A 16,248-nucleotide genomic window follows, 5' to 3' on the forward strand; every position below is an offset into this window, starting at 1 on the left:
TCACATTGTGCACATTATGATGATGTCCTACCGAGTGGGCCCAGAGATACCTCTCCGTCAACCGGAGTGACAAATCCCAGTCTCGATTCATGCCAACCCAACAGACACTTTCGAAGATACCCGTAGTGCACCTTTATAGCCACCCAGTTACGTTGTGAAGTTTGGTACACCCAAAGCTTTCCTACGGTATCCGGGAGTTGCACAATCTCATGAGCTTTAGCAATTAGCATACGAACTACACGATTTTTGTGCTAGGCTTAGGATTGGGTCTTGTCCATCACATCATTCTCCTAATGATGTGATCCCGTTATCAACGACATCCAATGTCCATGGTCAGGAAACCGTAACCATCTATTGATCAACGAGCTAGTCAACTAGAGGCTTACTAGGGACATGATGTTGTCTATGTATCCACACATGTATCTGAGTTTCCTTTCAATACAATTATAGCATGGATAATAAATGATTATCATGAACAAGGAAATATAATAATAATAACTAATTTATTATTGCCTCTAGGGCATATTTCCAACAGTCTCCCACTTGCACTAGAGTCAATAATCTAGTTCACATCGCCATGTGATTAACACTGATAGGTCACATCGCCATGTGACCAACATCCAAAGAGTTCACTAGTGTCACTAAACTAGTTCACATCACCATGTGATTAAGACTCAATGAGTTCTGCGGTTTGATCATGTTTTGCTTGTGAGAGAGGTTTTAGTCAACGGGTCTGCAACATTCAGATCCGTATGTATTTCGCAAATCTTCATGTCATATTGTAAATGCTGCTACCACGCTCCATTTGGAGCTATTATGACCCTATTTGCTTATTAATTAAGTTGGCTGTATGCATCATTCTGATGCACAAGCCGGGGAGCTCCTCTTTTCAAAAAAAAAGAAAAAAAAATGGGCATCCGGCGAGCCGCTCCCCTCCACATCCGGCAGCACCAAGGCCGCCACGAGGGGAAGATATTGCCATCTTTTGCAAGAGCAAAGGTGCCCTTCTGTTGGTGAAGGCAAGAAGAATGGGCATGCTGGACGCCCTAGATACGGTGGGGTTTGCATTTCCGTGAGCCTAGATATATGTGAAACAAGATAGATTTACGGAATATATGACAATTGACATAGTCAATTCAGACATGAGGATGACCACGTAGGTGCGCAACTCTTAGAGGGTACACGCCACAAATTAGTGTCGGTGATTCAAAACTGTTAAAGCATAGCAGAGGAAACAGAGTAGTAAAGCCCCAAGCTATGTGTGTGTGTGTGAAGCCTGGACCTGCGGCTGCGCGCGCACACGAGACAGAACCCGGACTGAACAGCCCCGCGCCGTAAGAGCAGAGCAGAGGAAACAGAGTAGTAAAGCAGAGGAGAGACACAAGCATATCTCGGGCTCTTTTCTCTTTCCGTTTAACCTTTTCATTTAACTGCTTGTGTCTGTACTGATGTTCAAAAAATAATACATGGGGTAGTTAGCCGACTCTGCAGCCGACTACTGAGTGAATTGTGGTCACTAAATTTGATCAGGGTACACAGCTTGGCAGCGGTTTCAAGCACACTGCAACGAGGCTACCTTGTACTAGTCTGTACTCGCTTCAGCACACAAATAGTGTGTACCCTTCACACTCAACTACAACAACATTTCCCCGCAAAAAAAAAAAAACAACAACTACAACAACATTAAGCCATCACATGTAAGCCCAGACTTATGAGACTAATTTTAGGGAAGTAATCGGCCAGTTCCTTTTAAGATGGAGGAATGCAATGTACAAACCCTTCCACACAGATTTCATACCTAGTTGATGTACAGAAAAAGTTTGACGTTGTAGCTGGACAATAGCGATTGATCGGTGTTACCCTCCTGCACCCACGCATCGATTATTGCTACCCCATCGTGCATGCGTGCAGCTTTCCTTAATTTTACTCCAGTACACCTACTAGTACATGCTGAGTCCTGACAGGCGAGAGCCGGATCGGCCTAAAACCCTGAGATGCCGCCGTGCAGCTGCCAGAGTATCAGCACCGGGGATGATGGCAAAGGGAGAGATACTGAGTGCTTGCCTTCAGCGAGCAGCAGAGGCCATGCGGCAGCTATTAATTTCACCGTGCCGGTGCATGCAGCTTGTGTTTTGAAGCCTGCCAACCAAATGGTAATTCATCTTCAGTCTCATCTACAGTATGACTGTATGATGCAGCAGGAAGCATACTTTAGGACATGTAAACCTGATCGTTCCCGGCATAGATATAAAGCAGAAGCAATCACAGCCATCCAACTTGCTCAGACACACAGGTAACGAGCAAGCGAGGATCAACATTACATTTCCAACATCAGATAGTATTCAGCAGAAATAATTCAGAATTCAAATAGAGATTACAAGGGTGAACAACCTGAAACAAGATTCAAGCTTTTCAATGAAAATACAGTCCGCTGAAGTGAAAGTCTTGACTCTCGAGTAATAAAACAAGAAATACAATCAAACGCAATGCATGTAGATGGTAGCAACTGAGGCCACACTCTTTTTGGCGGTGACCCTGTTTCAGCTTCCGTTTTCCATCTTCTAGTCTTGAAGTGCTAGAGATAGCTTCAGGCCTCTTCCAGTATGACAGCGATTCCCAGCTAGTCATCTAACCAGCTGCAAACCATCCTGGGTAGGTAAAACAATAATGGTAAAACATTTGAATTTGAGAAGCATTCAGCGGCCCCACCCCCCTTCCCCCCCCCCCCCCCCCCCCCCCAAAAAAGGAAGAATCATTCATCAGGTAATCATGTATGGACAAAAGAGATTTGAATTTGAGAAGCATTTAGCAGGTTCCCACAATCCAAAAAAAGGAAGGGGGGGGGGGGGGGGGGCGATTCCACAATTATGGACAAACGAGATATTGTTAATTTGAAAGACAAAACAATGGGGTGATGCTTTGGGTACCTCGCGCAGGTCAGGACCACTTCATCCAGAATGATGGGAGCTTTATATTTGCTTTTCATTTGCAGTTGGTTTTTCTCGCCACCATCGGTCTCAAGACTCTCAACACTTCCCCTCCTCCATGGCAGTTGGCTCTTTTCCTCGTCACTGTTAGTGCCAAAGTTGACATATTCACCTGGACCCACCCTGTAAGCAAATTTAGGACGGTTGGAATGAGCACGTACTTCATTGATCACAACCGCTGCAGCCAGATATCTCAAAAGGTTGTCACCTTGCTTCAAGTCCAGCTTTATTACTTTGAGACATGGAAGATGTTCTATGCCTAAATAGAAGCCATGAGTTTCAGCCACAGACACATCAAATGACACCTCAAGCATCTCAAGTTTGGGCATAGCCCCTTTCTGGAACGTTACATATGCCCCATACTGTCTATGGAGTTCAAACTTCTTCAGACATGGGAATCCAATTACGGTAAGCCTTGTGTCGGGTCCCACATCCAAGCGCAAGTTTAGGATAACTAAGGATGGGAGATTACCAAGAGTGTGCAGATCCTCCTCCATAAATTCAGCTAAATTGATGCTCAAATGAGTAAGGCTTGTAAGTCCTGGGGAAATCCACTTTGGAACATTCCAAAAATATGTATCGCCATCCGCCTCAAATATGCGAAGGCAAGATAACGGAGGGGACCAAGAATCTATGAAGTCCATGCAACCAAGACCCACTATATGTAGAGAGTGCAGTTTACAGCTGCTAAGCTTGCACAGTGAGCTGAGTATAATCTCTTCATCCCTCTTGTGATTATCTTCATTATCCCACCGTAAACTGAGTGTGTTCAATCTAGTCAGGTTTCCGAGATCCTCCATGGCAGCAGTTGAACTCTCTGTAATATCGAAACAATGGATCCCTCGTAAATTCTTCATATTTCCAATCCTGTTAGGAAGCTTACAAGATTTTTCCGTGAATAGATATTGCAGTTTAGTGAGCAACACAATTGCAGATGGCAGCTCTTCTATTTTCAAACTCCTGACATCTAGGGTCTCTAGATCATGTAGCATCACAATCCCTGAAGGTAGCTCTGATATATCTGTGTCCCTGAGGCTGAGATACTTTAGTTGGAAAAATCTATCAATATTTTTCATTTCATATTCTTCCAAACCCTGACACCCTTCAAAGTCCAATACACGTAAAGCTTCAAATTCAGCGAGTTGAGGAATATTTTTCATGCAACCTAATGACGTTACTGTTAGAGATCGAACATGGCTTAGATCTTCATTGGCCAATGCAAATGCAAGTTCCTGGTCAATGTGTTGGATTGATAGCCGTCGAATAATGCCCTGACGATTTACCAAACTCGTCTGTCCTCCACCCACTATAGTGGTAAAATTATCTTCAGCTGATTTTGATATAATAATTTCCAGCATCATGTCATGCACTCTACAGGCTTGAACCTTACCATCATAGCCAATACCCACTGGCTGCACCATGCTTTTGTTGATAAGCTCATAAAAGTAGTTCTCAGCGACCTCTTGCTGGCTCTGTCCACGTTCTTCAGATATAAAGCCTTCGGCGATCCATCGCATCACTAATCTATTTCTCTCAATCACATAATCCTCAGGGAATACACTTAAATACAAAAAGCATGTCTTCAGATTAGGTGGAAGATCATTATAACTTAGTGATAGTATGCTAGTCATTCCCTCTAGACTCTGGTTATTTTCTAGTGTAGAACCAATTGACCTTTTAACCTTCTCCCATTCATCTTTCGTTTCTGGTCTGTTCGCCAACAAACTAGATATACTTATAATCGCCAGTGGTAAGCCTCCACACTTCTTCAGGATATCATTTGAAACTTTGTTCAAAGTATGAGGACAATCCTTATTAGAGCCAAATATTCTTCTGAAAAACAATAGTTTAGACTGAAGATCACTTAGAGGTTCCATTTCATACATGCGGTCATCTTCACTCAAACAACAAGACTTTGCCACATCGATGATGCGTGTCGTAGCTATAATTCTGCTAGAACAATTATTTTCTGGAAAAGCACACTTGATAGTATTCCAGACTTGTGTAGACCATACATCATCAATGATGATGAGATACCTATAAAATGGGAAGACGATGTCAACCAATTCTGATTATAAATTTAGCTTGAAAACTCATAGATTTCCATGAACTCCAACATTGCATATGTTCATGTTCTCAGTTAGTCTACCATGCTTATTTGTTATACTAAATAATACCTTTAATGAACTTTGATTTTATGAAGATGAATATTTGGATTAATAATATATTGCATATCTTCGATCACATCTTATGTGCCCTTAGTTAGTAGTTAAAGGAAGTTATAAAAAAGGTGAAGGAAATTGGGAAACAAGAACAAATGCATGTATGCAATTAATCATAAAGCTAATTGGTGATATGACAATCATGATTAGGGGACACAGTTGCATGCGCTCCAAAATAAGTTAGTGATGGCTATCTATTTAGATGTAGAAGATATGCTCCCATATACATTTTATAATACACCTGTAGCATGTGGAATTCATGAACTTTTTACTATGATTGGAACTGTCCTCTAGCTAGTTACTCGAGGTTTGTTTTTTATCTCTATTATGCATAGGTTTGGTCTTATATGACTTTACTATTTTCCGGTGGGTTTTTTTGTGTGTGCGTTGGTATTGGCTATGTGCATCCTAACTACACCAAGGCCGGGGTGTGTGCTCATTGTGTTTGTATTCAATTGATGCTTCATTTTTTTAGTTAATAACATCGACCCTTTGTCGAAATAAGCTAGTTACTCGATCGTGCAAAACATATTTAATTGTTCATTTTCTTTATGACATGGAAACACTTCTATCATACTTATTTGAGTCTATGCACATGAAAAAAAGCAATTAAATATGTATACACAATTTCGTTGAAGTTTTAACTACTAGAACTCATATCTATTTACTCAATTGCCAAAGTTGGAATTACTGTGTGGTGGTCTTTACAATTAGTATAATATTGCAAATGCTTATTTGAGTACATATGAAAATAAGAGCATAATGGTAATTTTATCGTTGTAGTTGCGTTGCATCCACACCAAAGAGTTACCCAAGCATGGAAAATACACACACTCATATATACTCACTTTCTGGTGAACGAGAGGTGGGATGGTTTTGAACCCATATGTTGCTGGGATTGCATCTACGGACTAGTTCACACAAAATGTGTCCTAAGAAGATAATGTAAAGTGTAGAATATAGTCACACTTCAGCAGACGCATGTTTATATGTTCCGTAATGATAGAGAGAAAATTTTGAGTGTTATATTTCATTAAGCATGAAGGAATCAAGAAAATCAAAAGGGGTCGGAGGAATGTCTATGAACATTTTCATAATAACTGGTATTTCATTGTGCTAAGGATCCTTTGGTTGGGTACATATTATTTTTTTAGTATGGGTGGTAAGGATGCTTGCAATTTTGCAAGCCTAACTCCCAAACTATTTTCATTTGCGTCAAAACAACAATAGTAAATTCAATAAAAGTAAGTAAAGCGCTAGGAACTGTGCGCAACAAATGTTTTAAGAAAAAAAACAAAGGTTGATATTACCTTTTATCTTGCAACATTTCTCTTAACTTGGCGATATACTTCTTTTCATCCCAATAGTCAGTATCTTTTGTGGACCCATCTTTGCAAGACACCTGAGAAATCACATCCTTCATAATTTTTTTAATATCTGGTTTTTGTGACACTGATACAAAAGCCTTGCAATGAAAATACCCTTGAACATTGCGATAGACCTCATTTGCGAGTGTTGTCTTACCCAATCCACCAAACCCAACAATAGACAACACCTTGCAAGGTTTAGGCTTGCTTTCTTCCACCATCAAATCATTGGATGGGTTGTTTCCTTCTTTCACCATCCACTTGACAAGATCATCTCTTGGACCATCCACGCCCACAAGGTGTGTCTCCTCAGCAAAAAGTGCCTGGAGCCGGGGATCCACAGCAACTTGACCGGCGGTGCTAGAAGAAGTATCATTCAACTTGTAACTATCCTTGAGCTCTTTCACTTGCTTGATGCGAACCTTCAACTCAGTAATTTGGTTGGCAATTTTGCGGCGAGAACCAAGAGTCTTCAGACTACGGGCGGCCTTGCGGAAGAACTCCTTAAAACCGCCCTGGTGGCTCCCGTTGCCAAGCTGGTGGATGAACTTGTCAAAGACATCTTCGGTGTCGTAAGCCAACTCCCTAACCAGCAATATCCACGCCTTCACTTGATCATTTGGATCTTCTAGCTTGGTGTACTCTGTCAGCGCACCATGCATGCTGGTGAGCTCCGATTTGAGAGAGCGGATCTCACGGCGGACCCCTTTCAGACGACCGCACTCGTTGGCGAGCAAGGTGGTGAGCTTCACCAGCAGGGGAGCTAACGCGCCGAGTGAAGCGCTCACGACAGGTGCCATTGATGGCCTCCAGTTATTCCTATCCTCCCCGTATGTCTTGTGGGTGTCTTGGTGTGTTTGGAGGGGTGGGGAGAATAGCTCGGACAAGTGCACTAGCAGGAAATTGTAGAGGAGCAACAAAGGAAATGATTTCTTTGGCTCAGCTAACTATGTGCATCCATACCGAAGGAGGCAAGCCAATGCTTGGCGTGAACGAATTAAGTTGACTGACCTAATTCACGTTTGGTGAGCACTCAGCTGGTAAGTAATTGTGAGATTTTGGTGATACACCTAACCACGATGTATAAATAGGGTCCATAATGATATTTTATGAGCGGTAGTGGTAGTAGTTAGCATGTCGATTAAGCAAAGTGATACACGGTGTAAATTAAACGAATATATTTAGGAAAAATTGTCTCAGCGTTTGATCATAATGATATCTTGTACGTCTGTGCTCTGTGCTTTTTGGAGCCGGCCGGAAAGAGCCAGGAAACTGCAGGGTGGTGCGTGCTGAGTAGTTACTTGTAAGCTTTTCTCCGGCTCACCTAACGATCGATAGCAACTTGTGCTGCGAGTCTTAAAGCAAAACCATCAAGCACAATACCATGTCATCAGGAGTAGCATAATAATACTAAATAGGTAAGTATTCATGTCCTTTAAACCATGAGCTGAACTATTGAAAGTTAAAAGACATTCTGTTGGTGCTGTTGCATGGATTTTTTGTGGTTTTTGGTAAACTGTCACGAACATATTTTGAATGCATGAACTTTTAAAATGTCACGAACATATTTTGAACACATGGACTTTTTTAAATGCCATGAACGTTCTTTTGAGTACTATGACCATTTTATAAATGTTGTACAAACATTATTTTTTCACTACTTGAACATTTTTAGTGCAATCAACACTTTCTAAAAAAATAAGTAAAGTAATTTTGAAATTTGTATATTTATTTTCGGAATGAAAACAAAATTAATAAAAAGAAAAAATTAAAAAAAATTAAAAAACTTAACGAACATTTAATTGGCTGGCCTACTACCACATTGCATGGAGGCGAGACACACGTGTGCGGAAAATAGGCCCGTTACAACCATTTCTGTAAAAACAGCACACCACCTATCCTTCGATTCCTGTAGAATAGGCTGGCCCACCATTTAGGCGTGAATGGAGAGCTCCTGGTTTTGGGAAGTTTCATAGGTAGGTTTTGGGAAGCTTTAAGAAGATTCCTAGGCTGGTTTTGGGAAGCTTCATAGGTAGGTTTTGGAAAGCTTCCAGAAGATTCCTAGGCTCGTATTTGGAAGCTTCCGGTCGGTTTTTCATTTTATTTTATACTTTTCTTGGATTTCAGTGTTTTTTTCAATTCTTTCATTATTCTTTTTTTTCTTTTTTCCTCTTTATTATTTTTATTTTTAGAATATGTGAACTCATTTCAATTTTGAACCTTCTCTTCATATTCAAGAACTTTCTTTGTCAAATTCGTGATTGTTTTGTGAAATATGTTTCTTTAAATTTCTGAACATTGTTCTCCCAAATACATGATTGTTTTCCAAATCCATGATTTTTTTTAAATCTGTGAACTATTTTTCAAATTTTTGAACCTTTTTTTAAATTTGATTAACATTTCCCAAATTTCAAGAACACTTTCAAAGTTTTCGAGGACTTTTTTAAAATTCGTGAACCTTTTTTTCAAAATTGATGAACTTTTTAAAGTATTTGTGAACTTTTTAAAAAATTAGCAAGCTTGTCAGATTCACACACCTTTTTATTTCACGAACTTCTTTCAAATCCACGAACTTTTGTTCAAATATTGAGATTATGAACTTTTTTGTGAATACTTTTATTGCATGGAGTTTTTCAAATTCGTGGAATTTTTTGTTTTTCTTGGTTTTATAATTTTCGTGAACTTGTCAACGGTCAACGTGGGGCTTGGTTGATGATCAACACTGGCCTTGGTGAACGACCAATAGCTGTAGGTCAATTGAGAGGGCTTGGTTGATGATCAACATTGGCCTTGGTGAACGACCAATAGCTGTAGGTCAACTGAGAACTAACCAAACCAAGTAAACCAGGAAAAAATCAAGCAAAGTAGGACCCTCTTTTTAACAAGCGATCGGGAACCGAGCCAAGGAAGCAGGACATTTTTTTTGAGCGAGCGATAAGGAATAGACCCAACGAACCAGGTTGCGCTCCGTTTTTTCCACTCTTCTCTTATTTTATATATTTTATTTTCATAATTAATATTTTATTTACTAATCCTTGAACATATTTTAAAATTTTGGATTTCTCTAGAAAATGGAAATTTTCAAATTCACAAATATTTTATAAATTTGTAAAGTGGTTATCTGTGAATATTTTTCAAATTTTAAAGAATTTCTAAAATTATTTAACTTTTATCAAATTGAAAGATATTTTTAATTCACTGACATCCTTTGAAATTTACTAACATTTTTTTAATTCATAAAGTTTGTTGAATTCACTAGCATGTTTCGAGTTCATGAACTGTTTTTAAAGTTCATGAACATTTTTTGATTTCTTCAAATCTTTTGAAATTAACAAAGAAAGCCAACCTATTTTCCCCCGAGACAAAGACCTGTAGCAGCGGGAACAAAATCGACCGGAAAAAACAACGACAACAGAGAGCGAGGAACCAGCAACGCGCGAGCTGCTGGGCCGCGGCTCAGGCGAGAAGCTCCAGCGACGAGGTCGCAGACGAATTTTGAGCATAGACGTTAGTCCAGCTTCTTTGCCGACTGCTAGCGGACGACAAAGAGGTGATTACTTTGCCGACTGCTAGCCGACGACAATGTTCCTCCTATGCCATCCGCTAGCGGACGGCGGACGACAAAGAGGAGACGTGCACCAGCCCTGACGGTCGCCCTCTTTGCCGTCTGCTAGCAGACGACAAAGAAGGCCCACTTAACGGGTGGCGCCGTCTCCCTCCCTCTCTCTCTCTTTCTTTCTTCCTCCCGCGCGCCCGCCTCTCTCCTCTTGTTGCCGCCGCCACAGTCGCGTCGCCGGCCAGCCCCGCCGCCGTCGGAGCCCCCCCCCCCCCGCCAACAGGAGCCAGGCCGCGGCGGCCGCCCTACCGCGCCCCGTCGCCGGAGAGGCCTGCGCCGGACCGCCCCAGTGCCGGACCCCTTCCCGCGGCCCCTGCGCCGCCCCGCCGCCGTCCAGCCCTCCCGCCCCCTGCGCTAACAGGAGCCAGGCCGCGGCGGCCGCCCCGTCGCTGGAGAGGCCTGCGCCGGCCTGCCTCGGTGCCGGACCCCTTCCCGTGGCCCCTGCGCTGCCCCGCCCCGCTGCTGGACCCCTCCCCACGGCCTCTGCGCCGCCCCGCCCCGCTGCTGGACTCCTCCCCGCGGCCCCTGCGCCGCCCCGCCTCACCGGCCGACCTCGCCGGAGCAAGGAGGTTATTCTATTTTTTTTTCTGTTTTTTCCGGTTTTTTGTTATGTTTTTTCCTGTTTTGTTTTAGGTTACTGCTAGGTTTAGGTTTACTTTTGATTTTTTAGGTTTAGGTTTAGGCTTAGATAAATAGAAAAGGAAGAAGAAAGATGAAAAAAAAGTAGAAGAAAAGGAAAGAATAAGAAGAGGAAAAAGAAGAATAGGGAGAAGAAGAAGAAGAAGAAGAAGAAGAAGAAGAAGAGGAAGAAGAAGAAGAAGAAGAAGAAGAAGAAGAAGAAGAAGAAGAAGAAGAAGAAGAAGCAGAGGAAAAAGGAGGAGGAGGAGGAGAAGAAGAAGAAGAAGAAGAAGAAGAAGAAGAAGAAGAAGAAGAAGAAGAAGAAGAATAAGAAGAAGAAGAAGAAGAAGAAGAAGAAGAAGAAGAAGAAGAAGAAGAGGAGGAGGAGGAGGTGGAGGAGGAGGAGGAGGAGGAGGAGGAGAAGAAGAAGAAGAAGAAGAAGAAGAAGAAGAAGAAGAAGAAGAAGAAGAAGAAGAAGAAGAAGAAGAAGAGGAAAAAAGAGAAAAAAGAAGAAGATGAAGAAGAAAAATACACCCCGACCCCGACACCCTGACACCCCGTCCCCGACACCCTGATACCACACCCCGACCCCGACCCCGACCACCGACACGCCGACACCCTGACACCCCGACCACCGACACCCCGACCCCGACCACGACCACCGACACCCCGACCCCGACCCCGAAACCCCGGCACGCTGACATCCCGACCATCGACACCCCGACTCTTGACCCCCGACACCCTGACACCACACCTCGACCCCGACCCCGACACCCCGACACCCTGACACCCCGATCGACCCCGACATCCTGACACCACACCCCGACCCTGACCTCGACGGTGTCATATATTTGTGAATTATGAGTTAGGTCGTATATTTTTTCAATTTTGTTATGAAAAACATCATATATATATATATATATATATATATATATATATATATATATATATATATTTGTGTTGATCGGGTGGATTAAAATGTGCAGTTGTTTCGTCGCTGCGAGGGTGTGGTGTTTGACGACCTCCCCGTGCATTCGACGAGCTCCGCGCCTGCGTTTGTTGGTGAGAACAAATGACATCTCCTCATCCCCCCTTCATTTGCTCTATTCCGGTCTTCGTGCCGATGAAACTTGCTAGCTATAGGTGTCAATCATCAGTATGCGTAACCAGTATGCGTCTCCCGTTCGAAAGGGTTACATCTACAAATATGCATGCATTTGCATATTTATAATCGTGATTCTTTCGAATTGTCCAACATTATCCATGGACAGCCCGAGTATGTGTAGATTGGGTCAGTTTTCCCATATGCTCTGCTTCGGATCCGATGCAGAATTTTGTCAGTGCCTCCCTGTTGTTCTCCGGGTACACATCCTCTCTGCTTATTCCCGAGACGTATATCAGGAGAACAGCGGGGAGGTGTTGCCGAAATTTTGCGTCGGATCTGGAGCAGAGATGGGAAAACGAACCCAATCTACACATACTCGTGTGGGATTATGACCTACCTTTACCTATTAGCGTGTAGGTTGCATGGACGTAATAAAACTGACAAACTCCATTAACTGATGGATATGGTTTTCTTAATTATGTATATATTTCTTGTGTGTCCAGTAGGAAGTCAATATGAGTGATAGTGCATTGATGTACACCAGTTACACTAGTCAGAAAGTTTGGACCGAGGAATGGTTAAAAAAAACCAAGGGGTTTGTTAGAGACGCATTTACAAATGGCCAGAAATTAAGCTGGTGCCCCTGTGTCCGGTGCGACAACTATAATAAGAGGGACGAGCTTGAAATGAGTAAACACCTGCAGAAGTTTGGTTTTACGCCTGGTTACACGGTCTGGACATTACATGGTGAGTCTGCCCAACGTGCCAGAGCCAAGGTGGTTCTTCGTCGCACCGAAGAGGATGGTACCGGGAGGGAAGACATGGTGCAAGACTTTGACGATGCTCGGGACTCGGACGAGGAGATGGAGGAATCTGCAAAGGCCTTCACTGAAATGTTGGAGTCCTCAAAACGTCCTCTCCACGAGCACACTGAGCTTTGCCAGCTGGATGCCATCTCACAAATAATGGCTTTGAAGGCTCAATTCAACTTGGGAGAGAATGCTACCACGCGATGATGATAGTATTTGGATGATTTCTACCCAAAGGCTGTGTGCTACCTGCAAACCTGTACGAGTCAGACAAAATCCTCCATGCTCTTTATGCCCTATGAGAAGATACATGCCTGTGAGAAAGGATGTGTCTTATTTAGGCGTTAGTATGAGGACATGAACTATTGTCCCATTTGCTTGTCTTCCAGGTATGTTGTGGTAGACAACGGTATGGGTGAGAAGACCCAGACCAAAATACCCGTTAATGTTCTTCGGTATATGCCAATCGTGCCAAGACTTCAACGTCTTTTCATGATCAAAGAGACGGCCAGACAGATGACATGGCACAAAATGGGCAAAAGAACCGAACTAGATGCAGATAGGAATGTGACGGTGGTGCACACATTGCATGGTGTACGATCGAAAGTATGTCTAGAGGTGGGGTGATTAGACTACTTGACCAAATAAAAATATAGCCTTTTCCCAATTTTAAGTCTTCGCAGATTTTAGCAACTTTACACAAGTAAAGCAATCTTAACACAATTCAAGCAAGCATGCAAAGAGTATATGAGCAACGGAAAGTAAAGCAGGCAACTTGCAAGAATGTAAATGGGAGGAGTTTGGAGGGAGCAAACGCAATGTTGACACGGAGATTTTTGGCGTGGTTCCGATAGGTGGTGCTATCGTACATCCACGTTGTTGGAGACTTCAACCCACGAAGGGTAACGACTGCGCGAGTCCATAGAGGGCTCCACCCACGAAGGGTCCACGAAGAAGCAACCTTGTCTATCCCACCATGGCCACTGCCCACAAAGGACTTGCCTCACTAGGGTAGATCTTCACGAAGTAGGCGATCTCCTTGCCCTTACAAACTCGTTGGTTCAACTCCACAATCCTGACGGAGGCTCCCAAGTGACACCTAACCAATCTAGGAGACACCACTCTCCAAAAGATAATAAATGGTGTGTTGATGATGAACTCCTTGCTCTTGTGCTTCAAATGATAGTCTCCCCAACACTGAACTCTCTCGAATAGGATTGGATTTGGTGGAAAGATGATTTGAGTGGAAAGCAACTTGGGGAAGGCTAGAGATCAAGATTTATGTGGTTGGAATAGAATATCTTGACCTCAACACATGAGTACGTGGTTCTCTATCAGAAAATGAATGCTGGAAGTGTAGGCACGTTCTGATGGCTTTCTCCATGAATGAAGAAAGGGTGGAGGGGTATACATAGCTGAGGGAGACCTGGATAAGGGGATATCCGAACAGCCGAACTATATACTTTGGCCGGACTGTTGGACTATGAAGATACAAGATTGAAGACTTCGTCCCGTGTCCGGATGGGACTCTCCTTGGCGTGGAAGGCAAGCTTGGCGATTCGGATGTAGATCTCCTTCTCTGTAAACCGAATCTATGTAACCCTAGCCCTCTCGGGTGTCTATATAAACCGGAGGGTTTAGTCCGTAGGACTCAACAACTCAACAACAATCATACCATAGGCTAGCTTCTAGGGTTTAGCCTCACTACTAGGAAAAGGCCTACTAATGGCGCACCTAATTTGGCCATTAATGGCGCATTAGTGGTGCGCCATTAGTGCCACGCCATTAGAATATTTTACTAATGGCGCACCACTGGATGCGCCATTAGTATATACAACAGTGCGCCATTAGTATGCCTCCCAGGGGGCCATGTATACCCAGGTGCTTTGGCATACTAATGGCGCACAACAGCAAGATGCGCCATTAGTAACTTCGGCATACTAATGACGCACTGTTTAATGATGCGCCATTAGTATGAATATTATGTTTTTTTTATTTTTTTTATTTTCTGTTTTTTGCACAGGTTACAAAATGTATAATTGGACAAAATATAGACAGCACACATCAACAACAGATTCATCGAATACAATAGAAGATTAGTCTCTGAATACAATTCATCATATTAGTCTCTGAATACAATTCATCATATTAGTCTCCGAATTGAAAAGACCGAACAAAGATAGAACATTATATTACAAGTCTCCAGACCGCGAGTAGCGAGTTTGTCTTCACATTACAAGTCGATATCGATCATCTAAACTACCATCACATAGAAGAGAGCTGCGGTCATCACGATGAGCATCATCACGATGAAACTCGTCTTCATCCGGTTCCTCCAACGCTCCCTCCCCTCTCCCGCTAGATAGCGGGCGTATCTAGATTCGGCCTCGGCCCTAGTGGTGTACCCTTTGTAACTGTTACCGCTGAATCGGTGAACCTGTCTCCGACACTCCTCCCAGTCGTCATAGACTCCGGGAACCTTACCCTTGTACACGACATACGACGGCATCGCTATGCACTAGCCAAACGAAACGTTAGTACCAATTCACAGACAATACATAAGCAATATATAAGTATGCAACAGAACGATCGGAAGAGAAAAGCAAGACATTAATAGCATCGATTACATCTAAGTTGAACGACTCTCGAAACCAAAGAGACATACTACAAGTTCATTAAAGTTTAATTACAACATGAGCCAATCGATGTTTTAGAACTAGACACAGCATCACTGCTTTCGACTCGACTCAAGGGACCGGAGCGTGGATGAAGCCGCCGTCTATCGTGGGAGTCATGAAAGAACGGGCGTTGTCAGCCTGCATTTGTAGCATTGTGTCGATGTCACTGTTGGACGGTTGATTTCTGAGGTAGAACTGCCCCGAGGTACGAAGGACATCTTGATGGATGATTTCCGCAAACTCCGACTGGATGCGAAAGAATTCTTGTCTGATGTCCGCGTCCTGGATTGCCGACACGCTCGCGGCCCAATCTTTGAGTTTACTCAGTAGCAGAAGTTGATGATGGTCCCGTACGATCGCCCGCATGTCATGGATGGCGTAGTAGGCACCCTTCTGACCGCCAGGCGGCTGCGTGACGCAGCAGAACGTCGTATTGTGGGAGAACACGTGCTTGCCGTACTTACGAATAGGCCTGGTGAAGGTGCCTCCAGATTTGGCGTAGCCGGGGAGAACATCATCAAGAACCTTCTTGACATTTGCGTAGTCTACGTTCGACTGACGGTCCGGGTCGAAATACGTGGCCATGGAATATTTGGGGCTTAGGAGGATGAGCGTGCAATGTGTGTCACTGCAGAAAACACGGAATGTTAAAAGAAAAACGATTGAAATCTAAGAATTCATATGTTATGGGCCGGTTGAGGGGAGGACTTACTCAGGAAAGTAAGGCACGAGGAAGTTATCCTTATCTTGGTTTGCCAGAATGACAACTTCGAGGTAAGAACTCGCGACTTGCCGGTCCCCAGCGCTGCCCAAGATCTTGGCACGCATGTAGAAGGGGTCGACTAT

At 43.3% G+C, this 16,248-nt stretch overlaps 1 protein-coding gene across 2 annotated transcripts; it reads right to left on the bottom strand.

Annotated features, from left to right (window-relative positions):
- Positions 1–2,317: 2,317 nt before the first annotated feature.
- Positions 2,318–7,608, bottom strand: LOC123117829 (disease resistance protein RGA5). 2 transcript variants are annotated; one of them, XR_006457530.1, is made up of 4 exons: positions 6,520–7,608; positions 3,196–5,024; positions 2,928–3,110; positions 2,318–2,648 (listed from the first exon to the last, which is right to left on the bottom strand). XR_006457530.1 is itself a non-coding variant. In XM_044538504.1 (3 exons), exons 1-3 carry the CDS (start codon positions 7,374–7,376, stop codon positions 2,621–2,623), a joined length of 2,982 nt encoding a protein of 993 aa, XP_044394439.1. In that variant the 5' UTR covers positions 7,377–7,608; the 3' UTR covers positions 2,318–2,620. The 2 variants fall into 2 exon arrangements, 1 of the variants encoding a protein (XP_044394439.1); XM_044538504.1 differs by having other exon boundaries at positions 2,928–5,024.
- Between the last annotated feature and the right edge of the window lie 8,640 nt (positions 7,609–16,248).

This window comes from Triticum aestivum, chromosome 5B (genome assembly GCF_018294505.1).
Source record: "Triticum aestivum cultivar Chinese Spring chromosome 5B, IWGSC CS RefSeq v2.1, whole genome shotgun sequence".
Lineage (NCBI taxonomy): Eukaryota > Viridiplantae > Streptophyta > Magnoliopsida > Poales > Poaceae > Triticum > Triticum aestivum.